The sequence below is a fragment of the Varroa jacobsoni genome, unplaced genomic scaffold (genome assembly GCF_002532875.2).
Source record: "Varroa jacobsoni isolate VJ856 unplaced genomic scaffold, vjacob_1.0 scaffold_656, whole genome shotgun sequence".
Taxonomy (NCBI): domain Eukaryota; kingdom Metazoa; phylum Arthropoda; class Arachnida; order Mesostigmata; family Varroidae; genus Varroa; species Varroa jacobsoni.
In genome coordinates, this window is record NW_019213558.1 from 193,673 (window position 1) to 208,816 (window position 15,144).

Sequence of the window (15,144 nt, forward strand, 5' to 3'; positions counted from 1 at the left end):
GTCACAGATCTATACCTGTGTACGCACATAGGCATAATGAATAGGTAGAATTACCGCTAGTATTACATATATAATGTTTATTCAACCCAATACTCCTGGTCTAAATAGGACAAATCTGTAACACGACAATATATACACGCCTAGCGAGAGCCGAAGCAGTCCGCCGTAGTCGGCGTTACTATGGATCTCAAAAACTACGCATGTGATATGGACTTGCTAGTTCAACTAGGTAAAAGGAGCGCGTACCTCAGGCATCCATTGTCATTACTAAAACGTTATAGCAGTAGCAAAACATATTATGTGTACATAGGCGCCATTCACGACATCCTAAACCGGGATTTCCAATACACAGTCTTGTATATTGGTAACGATTCGCTCAACTGCGACTCGCCGATGGAACTAACTGTGTGGAGCTTCGTACGGTTCCAGCAGACGACATCACGCCCTAGTAATCTACCAGATTTTCGCGCAGAGTTCCTGTACGTTGTTAAGAACCTACGTACGTTCCAAGTTTACTATTGGCTAAAGGTATCCTCCAGAAGCCTACAACGCTTTATGCATTTTGTTTACGTCGATTACGCGTGATCTGCTGCCAGAGTTATCAGTTAACTCATACGTGATCTACCGTTCATACGTCAAACCATCTGTACGAAATGTTCGGTGGCGAAACCCTTGACAAAGAACGCCATATCTGTGTGCTCCACCATCGTGGTTCTTCTATGTTCGAGGATCGATCCCAACGAAATAGGTAATCGTTACTATTATTACGAACACACAACGCACTTAAAGCAAGCAGGTACTAGCGGAAGATTTCATCTAGCGATCTGGCGTCAAGTCAACTTTTTTGTCATATACATTAATTTCCTTATTTGTGCCATTAGCTATTGGTTGTGATTCGAACTGTTTATGTGTTTCAATTGCTTCTTCAAATTCTTAACGGGCTTAACTTTTATAGGTACGATCAATAGTCTCGAGCATCTAACAACTGCAACCGGTCCTGAAGATGGATTGTCTGTTTCGTGCCGATCCATTGTGGTATAATTCCTCTGGATTTCTATTAATATTCTAATAAATAGGAGTTTTTTTTTTTTTTTTTTTAAAATTAACCTTGACTTCTACTTTAGCCAGACGCATTGGATATAGAACAATCAGTTTATGCAGTACTTCCTTCTGTTGTCATTGTTAGTTTTTTTTTGCCATATTATTCAGTTGGTCAGACGCTACGTTTCCTGTGCGTCCATTTAAGATATGTGTGGGTATTTTTTTGATGACACTGTATTACATAATATTAGTTAGTGCAGCATACAATCATATCCTCAAAATTACTCTGGCTGATCAACTGGCTGAACTACAGCTCCTAGTGACAACAATCAATTAATTAACAATCACATGGCAACGGTTAGTTATCACGACCGTGTAGAAAAGTATAAAATGTCCTATAGGATCATGCGTATAATTGCAGCGAGCCAATTATTAATAACAAACAGAAAGCCGACAGTCGACGCTGCCGTCAGAGCGTAAATCTAATGAGCACAAATCTTACCGTTGACTCGTATTTCTGTTTTCGTCAATGGAGAAGATAACATGTTCGCGCTTGCATCGTTTTTCCCTGCGTATAGGCATACACAGCCTCGTTTCAAATTGACACCTCGTCATTTCTGCCGTAGATGCTTACAAATCGTTTGACGTTGACGCGAGGATGGTGAACGTCGGCGACAGATCGTCGATGGATACGCTTCGGCCGTCCTCATTATAACGTTCGGTCCAGCATCGATAACAGGCGCACAGTCGATTTAAAGGATTACCACAGAAAATTATTTGAGTTTTTTTCTTCTTCCCTCTGTATCGCCCTCTTTCGTGATCCGCGTGCAGCTTCAAGAAGAATCAACAGGTGAGACAGATCTGATGGTATGGAACCTACCGCTACTTTTGTGCACGTATCTGCTAGTACTGTTAATGATGAAACTGGATATGAAAGGCTGACTGGCTCTGTGGCTTTCTGATCAGTACCAATGTGCCACCCGCTTCTTTGCACAGGGCCGCCTGGGTAAGCTGGTAATATTTGTCAGACATCGTCAGACACCAGAAGTCGTCCCATTACCGCTGGTAGCTATTGCTGCTGCGCGTCACGTTACGTTGCAACAAAGCCTTCTCGTTTCCCTTCGGTTGTTCCTCTCTGCCGACCTGTTTCTCCAGTGATCCACGTTGATCGCTCGGAATTATACCATTTGTTTCGTCCCTCATTTTTTGTCTCGTTTTGCTGTCGCCTTTGTCGTTCTTCTTCCTCTCTGCCTGTTCATCCTCTAGCCGAGTAATGCCGTCCACGGAGGCAACAGCCACCGCTGACCACCACGGGTGATGGCTGTTGTCGTCGTTTCCTATTTCTCTGAACGAAACCCTATGACTACATGTACGTATGTGCTATATTATATCTGCGATGAACGAGTGCCGCCAGAGGCGTCAACTGTGCGTCCAGCGCCGCATCGACAAGGGGAAATTGAATCGTGTGTATTCATCTTCAGTTGTGATGATTGTGGGCGGCAGTGAGGAAGAGGGCGGGGCGGTTTTGACGCTACCGATTACTGCCGCCGCAGCACACATGACCGACAGCTGGCGTTGACCGATTACACTCGCGACGCTTGTTTTTTCCGTCGTCGAACTGTCCTTAGTGTCTCGCTGGCGGCAATCCGAAAAAGTAAGGAGAGTCGTAGTAGTAGCAATCCGAGCGATGGAGATCGAACCAAACGCCTGCTTGCCTATTCCTGCTTCTTTCTAATATCCCATAGCGGCTTGCGGTTAGCATGCCTTAAGCATACACTCGTCTCCAATGTGTTGCAGGTAGTCGTTATTACCAACCCATTCCCAAATTTGTAAGAGGAAGGTCCCCAATTGTCGTCGAAAGGCTGCTACTCTTATAGCAATAACCATTGCCGCTCATAATAGTAGACTGGTCTGCTACACCAGGCTCATTTCCATCGTTGTCAGGATTTCAAGACAGGAGCTGCTGCACCGCCAGTACATGTTTCGCTTTGTCATCGACGCTGCGACCATTATAATGCCACTAATGACTACAATCAATCCAGCGACGAAAGATAACGATGAATAAATAACCAATAGCATTACCATTACCAGAGATTTTATTGTTGACTAGCGGCGCAACGGCCGATCTAGTTCAGGCCGATCTACGACTCTGCGGTTGCTGCTGCTGCTGCTGCTGCTGGTGTAGCTGCCATTAATTTTGGTCCTTATTGTACTAGATAATAGTAGTTATTAAAATGTATATACACACAACCAAGCAGAATATCGAAAATCACTACAGTAGTAACTAGCTCTGATTCTAAATTATCATATACTGCAACGCTAAAAGGCACACTTTTTTGTGCCGCAAAATGAACAGAAGTAACTTTACAGTAATAACGGGGCAGGTGCCATTCGAAGTTTGAACGTACAATGTCTCAATGATTATTTGTTGTATTGTACTGTAAGCTTCACAATAGCCCTATGACGATAGCTATCTATCCATATTACAGAAGTGGCTAGCAAAAAGCTTTTTGATCTCTTCTGTACCTCGCTGATATTACAGATATTTATTATTACTAGAAATATATTTTGTATAGCTTGCGTCAGCTCACCTATAGACAAGATACTGCTTAGATTCATAGACATTCATATATATTGACAAATAAATTGAGAACGCGTCATTGAGCAGCAAATGTTTGCCCGTACTCGAACGCCTGCCAGTAGATGTTATTATAAATGCTAATCGAATCTGTCTAGTGGACCGCTGATATTTCTGCGGGCGTGAAGAAGGAATGCAAATAAAACAAGTTCTAATATATCTGTTAGTTTTATCGCAATATGAGCCCGTAGATACATCTGTATAGAGAAGTTAGATAACACATCGCCAGGGTGCACGTTACCGATGTTTAGGAAACGCATGCAGCATCAGCTTCATATCGATAAGCTATGACTAAGGCACACATAGGGTGTGCTTCAGAGGTGGACATTAGCAAAAAAATAATAAATAGGTTTTTTAGTTCTAATTACTCCTAGTTCCCGCTATACAGATATATTATAGAGACAAGCATCCTAAAGGCGTCTGGAAAAATTAACGTCAGATTTGCATAGCGGAATGAATGCCTTCGTTCACTGCGACGCACAAGGGGATCTATCTAAGTAACATCTTATTGCTTCACAGTTAACCGATGTCTTCCATTGCCTTATTCTTCATAACTTCTCACTCGTGCATACTTGCAGTTCCGCGAAGTGCTAATCTCCTCAATTCTGTCTTTTACCTATACACATATGGAATATCTATGTGAAGATTGCGTTAATATACGTTTTGACTAAGCCCGTTCACCCCGTCAGTTTCTAGCAGTCTTCGCCTGGAAAAGGAAGACCTGTCTTATAGCTCTGTCACGTTGGGTCAAGTGTCCGCACGTGGATTTCACTCTTCGCGGATTCGATCTATGCAGAGGCGATCCAAAGCTACAAGGCTCAAGGTAGGTTCCCCGATTTCAGCATGGACTCACATTTCTCTTTTCCAACCGATCATTAAAGAATGTTTGTTCTACTGAAAAATAGTCAATTTGTTTAGCAACATTAGTAGTTTCTGACAGTTCACTAATAGGCAAAGGAAAAATGTGTAATTGTAAATGTTTCAATCAATAAAGTATAAAATCCGCCCCGCATGACGACCAAGAGCGACCATTTTTTACAAACAAATTCTAAACAAAAACAGACGCGTTCCCAGACAACTTTTGTACAACAATGCGATGCGAGCATGAATTTTGTGTCGTTCCATTAAACAGAACAGTAAATTCAGCATTGTTGTACTTCAATCCTACGACAGGTGCAATCCATACAGCTACTATCTGCTTTGATATACGATAAAATCGTTTGTCCAGATGACAGTAGCTTCAAGGTTAACGTTTCGTATACGAAGGCGTTTTTCTCCCTGTTTAATTAATCAACCTGACTTCTAGTTAGGAACGCTAACAAAGAGTTACTCTGGATCCTGGCACTGTGTGAGAATCCTAGCTTTAAGCTGGCTGCCGCGCTCGATTCGTAAAGCTCAAGATACGGAATATAAAAAGTGTTGCTTTTAACTAACGGCAACGGCAGCGGCAGCGGCGACGCGTTAAAGACGCTCTTTCTCTTTTCTCTACGCTCCGTCGGGTCTTTGTCTCCGTGTAGCATTAGCGAGTTCAGGGGCACCTTTGGCGCTTGAGCGAGGCACCCTAGCACCCGGAACGCCTATGCCACTCAACCTATTTACATATCAGAAAACGCACCACTATTATACTGTATAAGACCCCGTCAAACGGCCAGTTTCTGTTAGAGCCTTGAGGGACGCTCGAACAATATAGGTTGTAGCTAGACGCGACGGACATGTTAGACACCATTGTCTTACGCTAACCCATATGTACATATATACAGATGAGTTATATGGAAGCATCCAGGTGACTCAGTGAAGCAGGCAGACGGCGTTAACCCAAACTCAACTGCTAACCTACCAAACTCCTGAGCTTCGAATGATGACCATTGGCGTTCGCAAAAATGACGTACAAAACTAAGTAACAGCTAATTGAGCCGCTCTGATCTGACTGTTCAACAACGAATAGAACGTCATTTGTACCGAATTTGTACCTGAAAAAATATCTGAAATGCGTACACCAACCACATGTGGTTGTGAACGGTAACAAAGAAGCCAAGATTCGCTGGTACTCTGCTGTGCGGATGAGTTTCCTTGTTTTAAAGGTTTAAAGTACGAATCAAACGTCAATTATTATTGAAAGAAAATTTCGCTTGTTTTGGCCCGAGGAAAAACAGCCGAAAATGTCTACTGCGGCTTACTGCAATGTTATTGTGTAGTATCATAGTTATTATGCTTGAAGGAAAACGTGGTGCAGAAAGAAATGGACTACGTAGAACATATTGTCCCTAGCAATCTATTGTTAACGAGCTAATGCTGAAGATATTTTTCGTCTTTTTGCGCAACTGACCATGTATTATTATAAGAACCTCGATTTTTTAAACTAATTTAGTGGGAGTCGTTGATGATGAATGCATCGAGGTGCCTGATGAATATACAGTCATTACCATTAACTGGTTAATTTGCCTTCAGAAGAAGACGGATGACGAAAAAATTCTATTTCCTCTTATTCGTTACTGCTTTAGTAGAACTAGGCTAATTATAATAATTTTCGACAAAGATTAATATTTCAATAGGAAAAAACGATGCGAAAATAACACATCAGAGCTACTGCAAAACACTGGGCCGGATCACGGCTTTGTTTAAACGACAGCGCGAGAAACTTCCGCAATACCGACATCATTGCTGATTTGTCACGCATTAAATGATTGCTAAACTATCTGAACCTAGACGTGGCCGTTCCGCTATGATTATTTACTTTTTTCCCCAGCTTTCTAATTAACTATATCATCCCTTAGGCCATGCTTGTTTAGTTACAGGCAGCTTTCATTGCGCCATCAAGGTTAGACGTGAGAAATTCGAAAACGAGAATTTTAAAATAAAGTCAGCAAACAAGTGCATTTTTATACAACAGATAATCACATGAAAAAACATTTGTCAATAACGTGTAATAAGACTTAATTCAAAGTCAAAGTAGAAAGATCAGGAAGGAAATTTAGGTTAACCAGGTATCCCACTGAGAGCGATGTCTACTTTTTTTTTGATATGTCTAAATTCACCTAAGCAATCGTAAGCTGTAGCAGAATTTTCGCAACCCTTCCGAGATAAATTAAATACAGGAAGAATTACCCGTTGCAGTTAATCTTGCTATTAAATATAGTGTCGTTCTGCGGTGGCGTTAGCCACTCGTTAGTAGGAGGCCAGCATCCAAGAGGAAAAACCACTTCACTGAATTGGACGCACTATACCGGCTTTCATTGCGTCTTTAGTGCAATAAACATTTGATTTATCTCACATTTGCAACAAACTCACGGGACTGCTTTTATTTGGTATAAAATCTTTACTTTGATACCACTAATATCTCTAAGCTACCATGTCCCGCAGACGTTTTTCCTCAAGAGTTTCGGTGATGTGATACACAACACACATTATAAATGAGCCGCGCTAGCTTTTCGAGTATCGAAAATAAGGTAGAAGGGTATTTCCGTTTTATCCAGTGAGGTCATATGACGTCCGAGGGAACAATTACAGACAGCGTGAAAGTCTCAAACGTCATTATAGTTGGTTGAGGTTCATATTTAGAGCCACACCCCTACTAGTAGCGCTGGCATTACTATCAAGTACATATCACTCCGTAGAGGTACAGAAAGATGCCTTATAGCAGTCATTGACTTTGATTATGCGCTATTATTGATTTGTTCAAAATGTTAATCCACTATCATTATTTTGGCTTTTTTGCAATTTTAAGTGTCAGGCGTCAAGTAGTTGGCACCGGTCTTTGCCATAGCTCTCTCAGTGAGGCTATCAACGTATACGGACGGGCGAAAAATTATACTAGTACTGGACATTGATTTTGGTGGTGTTGTTGAAGTGAACGTAATTGAAGCTTTGAACGCTTTTAATAAAGGTAGCACACGGTTCCGGTTAAAGCTGATAGACAATCGTCTGACCCGACGCCGCATTGACAGGTAGCCACGCAACAACAAAAGCAGCTTGTGGACAGTGATGTTAAACTGCCACAACATGTATCATGTTGAGCGGTGGCGCTTATTGAAGACAGCGAAGAACAATAAATTCAAGTCAGTAAGTTCGGCCCGAGAATGACGTAGAAAGTTGTTTCCTATTGTAGTATATAAAGGAACCTTTTTGGCATCAATGTCGACTCGAAACTAAAAAAAAATCCGTTTAATTAGAATTTTCTTCAGGTCGAGGTGACCCGTTATTTGAAGTAGTCGCTACTGCAGGTCATATTGCCGACCCCTTGTTATGTGGAATAGAAAACAATGTATACACTAAACAAAAACCTATGGTGTATGGCAAGTAACACGTGTTTCTACATCGATGATGTAGATGGCTAAATGGTCAAATTGTTGTTGCCCCGGGGCTTATTCGAAAATGATCGACTAATCAGCGGCTGGCCCTCAAAAAAGTATTCACGTACAAGCCGATTAGCAATACAAGTGCGATATGAAAAAGCTAGTTTTTGATAAGAGGTCACTACATTTCATTCCTGTGAACATATGGCCCTAGTGAAATCACCATATCCTAGAATCGAGAATGACTCGTAGGCTGGAACAATCAGCTACCTGGTGCTCAGTTCAGATGGCCAACGCAGCAGTGTTGTCCTACAGACGGTAGGAACTAGACAATACGGATATCACTTTCTACACGATACGCAGCTGTTTTCGAAACGGTTTAGTTCGGCGTTACTCGCTGATATCGTGCAGTACGCTTGGATACTCTGCTAATGGTGTCTCCTACTAGGGCTGTTATCGATGCTGCTGTTGTTGTTGTAACCGGTGCCGCCGTTGCGTTTTCGCTCCCCCGACTCCCTACCTCTGCCTGTGGCGAAGAACTCGTGGCTGCCTGCCCTTCTTTCATCTGCATTATCTTCTTTCATCGTCATAGAATCGACTTCGTCGTTGGCGATTACTCGTCTACCACTGCTACGATGAGTTTTTTTCCGTTTACTGTGAGTAATAGTCGCTTGCAGTAACCGAATGGCAGGAGGCAACCAGTTAACGAGTTGAGTACCCGGTAACTGCACACCGGTACGGCAGGCTCACTACAGATACCAGCTCCGCTCCAATGATAACAGCAGCAAAGCGAGTTTCCTGCGAACTGCTACTGCCGCTGCTGCTATAGACAACAACACCTGCAAATGCGTTCCTCATAGTGGTGGCGTCCATATTGCATCTGTGTTTTATCTGCTGCAGTAGAAAAGCCGCTCGTGCTTTTGTCCACGCACGTCGTTCAACTAGCTGCTATATATATATATATATGTACACATGTACGTGCATACATACATATAGCTGTGTGTATATACACTATACATGTTTGCATGGTTGTGACGCACTCATTTACTGCATTCCTCGTTGGTGCGTTACGATTGCTTATTTCGCTGTCACCAGCGTCAACACTACTTGCGCTCGTGGTCGCGTTGTTAATGCAAGTGCTTGTCATAGGGAGCAGTCGGAGCTGCTGGAAACGGAAGGAATGCCCGAACACCGACACCAGAAGCCAAAACGACGCCAGAAGCAACGCCACTCTAGCCAGCAGCCGCAACAACTCGATCCACCGGCAACCCCGCACCACGGCACTGGCGTTGGTATTCGCTTGTTTACGAAGCCGAAAACCGGTGGAGCGGTCGAAGCTTCTTCGTCTTCATTGGCGCTTGCCACTCGCCATGTAACTCCCCTGCCTCTCTGCCTATCTTTAGCCTAACGATTCCTGAAAATGGCTGTGGTGGTAGTGCCGTCAGAGTCAGCAACAGCAGCAGTGACGACCGAGATCCAACACAACCACAGTCGCCAGACCGCTATTGCCGTTGTCGTAACGTCGTTCCCAGGCAAAGATGGCGCCAGCAGCAGTACTACGCATGATGGCACTCGGGCATTCAGCATTGCAACTCGTCATGGAAATCCTCGTTCTTTCCTCCCTACATCGATAATTGATCAGCCAGTTATTGTCTTCAAAACTGTCCTTCTGCAGGACTGCTACGTACCGATAGACACATTTTTCTTCGCGTGTCCTTCTAGGGGTCCTCTTACAGATAGCGCAAGCGGATGATCTAAATACGCCCTTCGATCAGCACAATTTACAACTACAATGTTACATGTAGACAGATACAGTGTTCCATTTCCACCAAAGATGACAAAACTGAAGTACAATATATACATATTGTGCTATATTACTTTCCGCGCATAAATTGGCCTGTATACTATACTAGTAGAACACAATTGTGTCTCTTTGCCACCACGTTATGTTGCAGCATTTTTTTTTTTGGCTATAGCATTGCTCGTCATGATCAAAGCTTTCGGATGAAATAACTCCTACTGAAGAGTCAGAAAAAGTCAATAGAAATTTCATTTAAGCGCAACTACATAAGCAAATGCTGCAGTTACTCCGTAAAGATAGTGTATGGAAATGCGTGCCCTCCAGAAATTGGACAGCTTGGCCAAGTTCAGTAAAGATTACACGCTATGCCCAAGGAAACGTGGCACTTTTGGACCGGTGGAGGCAACGGCTTCTATAGGGCCTTTTTTTAACAAATAACTCAGACTCATTTGATTTTCGCAATACGACATCGTTCGCATAATGTCCATTTCACTTGACCTACTCCTACAAGTACTCGAGCCAGCGTTGCCATTCATATTTCTTCTCTATTAAAATAGAAACTTCTAATGTTTTGACTTTTTAAAATGTTGCTGAATTTCCTATTTCCTCATAGTCCATATCGATAAACATCTTGGGGAGTGCTCTTCTCAGGGCAGAACGCTGTCTGTATCACTTCACTATCTCTTTATCGTTCGCTCATGCACTTCATAAGTTAGTCTATATTTGATAGCATATGTACATCTTATCGTTTTCGGTACAATCAATAATGAATATACATGTGTCCTTGTTTACAATTGATCATCTGTCTGAGCTGTTTCATCGACCCAGACTACGGACGGTTTCACGTCGTCAGTAATGGACGGTGTCGTCACTCAGAGCTTATAAGACGTTTATGTCAAATTTGAAGAAGTTCAACAATAATCGAGCAAATCAGGTAATAAACAGTGCATGGTCGCTTATTTGTTTGTTTTGTTTTTTTTTTACCATAGAGGCTAAACTATAAAGGAAAGCTGGAAACTATTAGAAAACGGTGCTTTTTTCGTTGCCATTCAACAGCCATTTCGTCAAAAACACTGTAGATTCTATGGCCGCTCTTTGGCGGAACATTTCGCCCTTAGTCAGATTTACTTAGATACATAGTCGCCACTCAACTAAGTGTTTAAATATCTATTGGTCGGTAGCGCTTCTGTTTATGAAATATTATGCAGCCACTTAAACGGTACGCTGCTGTGGCTGTTAAAACAGTTTTAAATAGCGCTCTCGTCTGCCGCTTTTTATGCAGGCCAGTTATCCCTATTGACACTTGATAAAGATGCTTATGCAGGGTTAGTGATTATAAAATTTAAGGCACATATCATTGTTTCTGGCTCGATCTCTCTGTCTGTCTAGAATTTTATAACGATTCGTGCCCCAACCAACTTCAAACATATTCCGTAGCGCATACAATTATCGAATGAGCAAATCGCAGCGCCCAAATATGCGTACACGCATAAACAGATCTCCTAGACATGCTCCGGCACACTGATGGCACTCAAAGCTACCCGAAAATCGTAAGCTGTATATAGTTGTGCTCAATAGGTACTTACCAATTTCCACTGAGGGCGTCAATGGGGTATGGGCTAATAGCAGCACGAAAGCCGCAAGCCAGAGATGCCGCGCGCAGCGGCTGATGTTGTAATCCATGGTTAGGCCGGGGCCCATGCACACCGAACAATCTCGGTCACTCCGTTCCGAAGGACTAATGCGCGAACAACATGTGTGGCCAAACCACCAGATCCTCGAGGGCCAACAGCATTTAGCTGGCCATCACTGGCCTGGCTGCCTTCGGCTTTGACAGCCTCCTTCGTCGACGATAAAAACAATAACAACTTCGAAAACCAGACTCCCACCAAGAACTTCTATCACAATAACAACAACGACAACCCAAGAACGTGAGGAAGCACAAACAATAATAATATTGATCACCACCGAAAACAAAGCACAAAGCCACTCGAACAAACACACTAATAAAAACAACGGGATCTCTGACTTTGTCACCAGTAGCTGAAGAACTAGTGGTACTATTTCAGCCTTCCCGCTTGTCTGTCTGTCTGGTTGCCGTATCCCTGCCGCCGCGCTCTCAGCTCTCAACTCGACCCGAGACAGCGTGTAGCTAGGATACAGTAAGCATCAGATGTTTTTTTTTTTTATGTGAATCGCTTCTTGTGCCGCCGCCGCCGCCGCCGCCGCCACCGCCGTCGTCGCTGTTGCTGATGAAACCAACGCGACTTCTACGATTTCGTTCAAGTGCACTCTCAAAGGTGGCTGCGAGGAGGGTGACGGGGGTATACTTGACACCAGATTTGTTCGAACCGGTTTGTTTCCACCGGCGACAACAGCCTCGTTTGCAAAAAGATGTTCTCTGACGACTTAATATATATTCCCGCTATTCCTACTTTTGCTGCGTTTTCCACCAAATAAAAAAGAACATGATCAGATATGTATCACTATAGATTCTGCCCGATGACTAATGACTTGGCGAACACGCACTGTGAATTCACTGAAGTTAGTCTTGGCGAAGGGGGTAGCTTTTCTTTTGTTTTTTTCGAGGGATTGGTTAAACAGAGCTCGCATATAGTGCCGATCTCTGTCTCTCAAAAGCAATTAAACAAGCAACGTTCGCGCCTTTCTTTTTAAAGGGGCACTATCACTTTTAATAGTAAAGGTTGATACTTGTCTGCCTGCACTGCAGAGACCTGTTTCTTCCTGTAGACGGGGAGAAGTCGGGTTCAACTTTGTTTCTTTTCCCTGCAGCCTGAAACTGCAATCGTTTCGTGGCCGCCAGTCAGTCGTTGATAGGGTCCCTGCCGTACACGTGATAGGAAACTACAGAAGAGGGATGACGGTAGCACTTACACATACATCGATCCTGATGCTGCTGTCGGCGTTGCCTCTGCCGGTGTCTTCGTTTTTTTTTCCAACACAACAGAATCCACAGCAGGCTAAAGTGGTTAGCAACGTCTACTTGGTCGGATGTTGCTGACACAACAAACGTTATAGAATGACGTTTCGAAAGCGGCCAGGATGACGGCTGCGGGTGACGACAACGCCGATGTCGGCGGCACCGTCGACTTTGTCCGTAGTAGGGCCTCGCTTTTGATCCTGTGGTGTCGTTTCGTGTCACCAAAACCACTAAAAATTAGTGTACTTGTAACAGATTTCCTCTGACTTCACGACTGGTTCGAAGATCTTCGTACGTAAACAACAATCCGTTAATGGACGACAATTGAGAGAACTTTTCGCCTTCTGTTTCCAGACGCTCCGGACTACGCTGGCTCCGGAGCACTACGGCACTTGTATTGCTGTTAGATACTTTTGTTTGATTTGCGTCCAGCCAGCAGCAACAGGCCGAACGCGATGAGGTCCGTCCGTCACTCTGACGTATGAACGCCGCTTACTCGCAACGGCACAGAATAGAACGGATCGAAGACTTCTTTTTTCTGCGGAAGAGAGCGAGAGAGAGAGAGAGAGAGAGAGAACTAGCGAGCGAATGAAAGACGTCGACCAGCTTCGATTAATACGAGTCTGGTGATTTTAGTCAGAGCAGCGGTAGAGGCACTAATGCACGACGGCGGTTCCGCACGTAAAACGATTACTGCTGCCAATACTGTTAGAATACGTTGAACAAGAAGTTGTTGTGGTCTCCGCGGCACTGACGATGAAAGCGACTGTCACCGAGGATGCAGGCTCCACTCCACTTTGCTCTGCTCGAATCTGTTCGACCACTCGATTTGGTCACCAGCCCAATTTCACTCTCTGTGGCCGCTGCCACCGCCTTGGCTGCACATGCACCACTCACAAAGACATACTCACAGACAGGTCGATACAGTGCCTCACTTGAGCAGAAATAGAAGCAACGCGGCACTTGCGGCTAGGCACGACGGGATGCCACTGGTGTGTGCTGCGTGCGCCTGGGCCTGAACCTATGCCTGCCGCTGTCCGCCGATTTGCCGGCCTGTCAACCGGTATAAGTGGGAAGCGGATGCAAATGCTGTTGGCCGCTTGTCCTCTGCTATGTGTCTATCGCTGTCGCAATCCGTCTGTCTGTGTTCGACTGCTTCTTGGCTCTATGACCGCCGTTCCTGCGTCCAGTGGCAACAGACAACGACCGACCGACCCCTCTATAGGTCCGCCTCTGGGCTGCTGCTGCTGCTGCTGCTACGCGGCTCTTGGCTGACAGCACACTACCGCCACGAGAATATGCTCCGGCCGTCCTTTGTCTGTTCGTCGTTGTCCTCGTCGCCGTGTCTTGTTGTTCTGCGGCTTCGATGCCGCCGCCGCCGCCGCCGCCGCCAACGTTACAGGCTACTGTCAATGCTGTTACTGCGGCCGCTACGAAGCACACACTATCGGCCGCGACCGGCACGACACGCTCAGTCGTCAGTTCGGCTCCCAGTTCTCGTGGTCGCAGCGATGCTGCGTTCCTTTTGCTGCTGTTGCTGCCACTGCTAGTATTGATACTGCCGGCTCAGCTAAGCCGCTGCGCCAGCAGCGGCTTAGCTGAGCCGTTTATTTGTGTGCTTGGCCGCAGGGGGCGCTGGCAGCGGAGCAAGGGGAGAGAATGATATGGCGCTGTCTCTTTCTGCAGGCCGAACGACGAATGATCGTCCGTCGCCTGAAAAAAGACCGAGCGACCCAGCCAGCCAGCCAGCCAGCCAGCCAGCAAGTATGCAGCCCACAACAAGTCAACAAGCTATACCAGATTGAGTCGAATTGACCGGCAGACGTACGACTGGCCACTGGTCTTCTTCATCGCTTAGCCGTTGTCGACTTGATTTCGATTGAGCCGATCCAGACGACATTGCGTTCCCATTACAGAGCCGCTGGCTCACGTTATCAGAAAAAACCAAGTATAGTGAGTCGCCACTACGAATCAGTCTGGAGAATAATATCATAGCGCAGAATGGGACTTCTTAAGATTCGGCACCTGACTTCACGGAGAGCAAAGGCTTCAGCAGCAGTAAACCTGTCAGCAGCGGCGGCAGAAACAGACGCTATGGACAAATATTCGATAGCCATTTTTTGCTGGCGCCATTAATCTTCCGCTACTCTTTTGTCGTTCATCCTGAAGTGATCCCGCGGTTTTGGGTTTCTGTCATTGCTTCTGTTGGGTCCTGATCGTGCTGCTGCTGCTGCTGCGCAACTGTAACCAGGGGCAACTTTTATTTCTGTTACCTGTCGCTTGGCTTTGCGCAATGATTAGTTATCTGCTGTTTCGGCCGAAAAAAGTTGTCGATGAAACTGCGATACGACTATGCTCAAATCGATGTCAATCAACACTTCCCTATCACAGGCGGCCATTCCAGATTAGGCTCACCTGTTGTTTGTTGTAG

At 44.8% G+C, this 15,144-nt stretch overlaps 1 protein-coding gene across 3 annotated transcripts in view; it reads right to left on the bottom strand.

Moving 5' to 3' along the window:
* mgl (low-density lipoprotein receptor-related protein megalin) overlaps positions 1-14,292 on the bottom strand; it is a 95,336-nt gene extending 81,044 nt beyond the window's left edge. For all 3 annotated transcript variants that reach the window (XR_002681581.2, XM_022836586.2, XM_022836585.2), the window contains exon 1: positions 11,359-14,292. Coding sequence is in view for 2 of the 3 variants with exons in the window: in XM_022836586.2 (XP_022692321.1) it covers positions 11,359-11,473 (115 nt within the window). In the remaining variant the exon portion in view is untranslated. The remainder of the gene's footprint in view (positions 1-11,358) is intronic.
* Between the last annotated feature and the right edge of the window lie 852 nt (positions 14,293-15,144).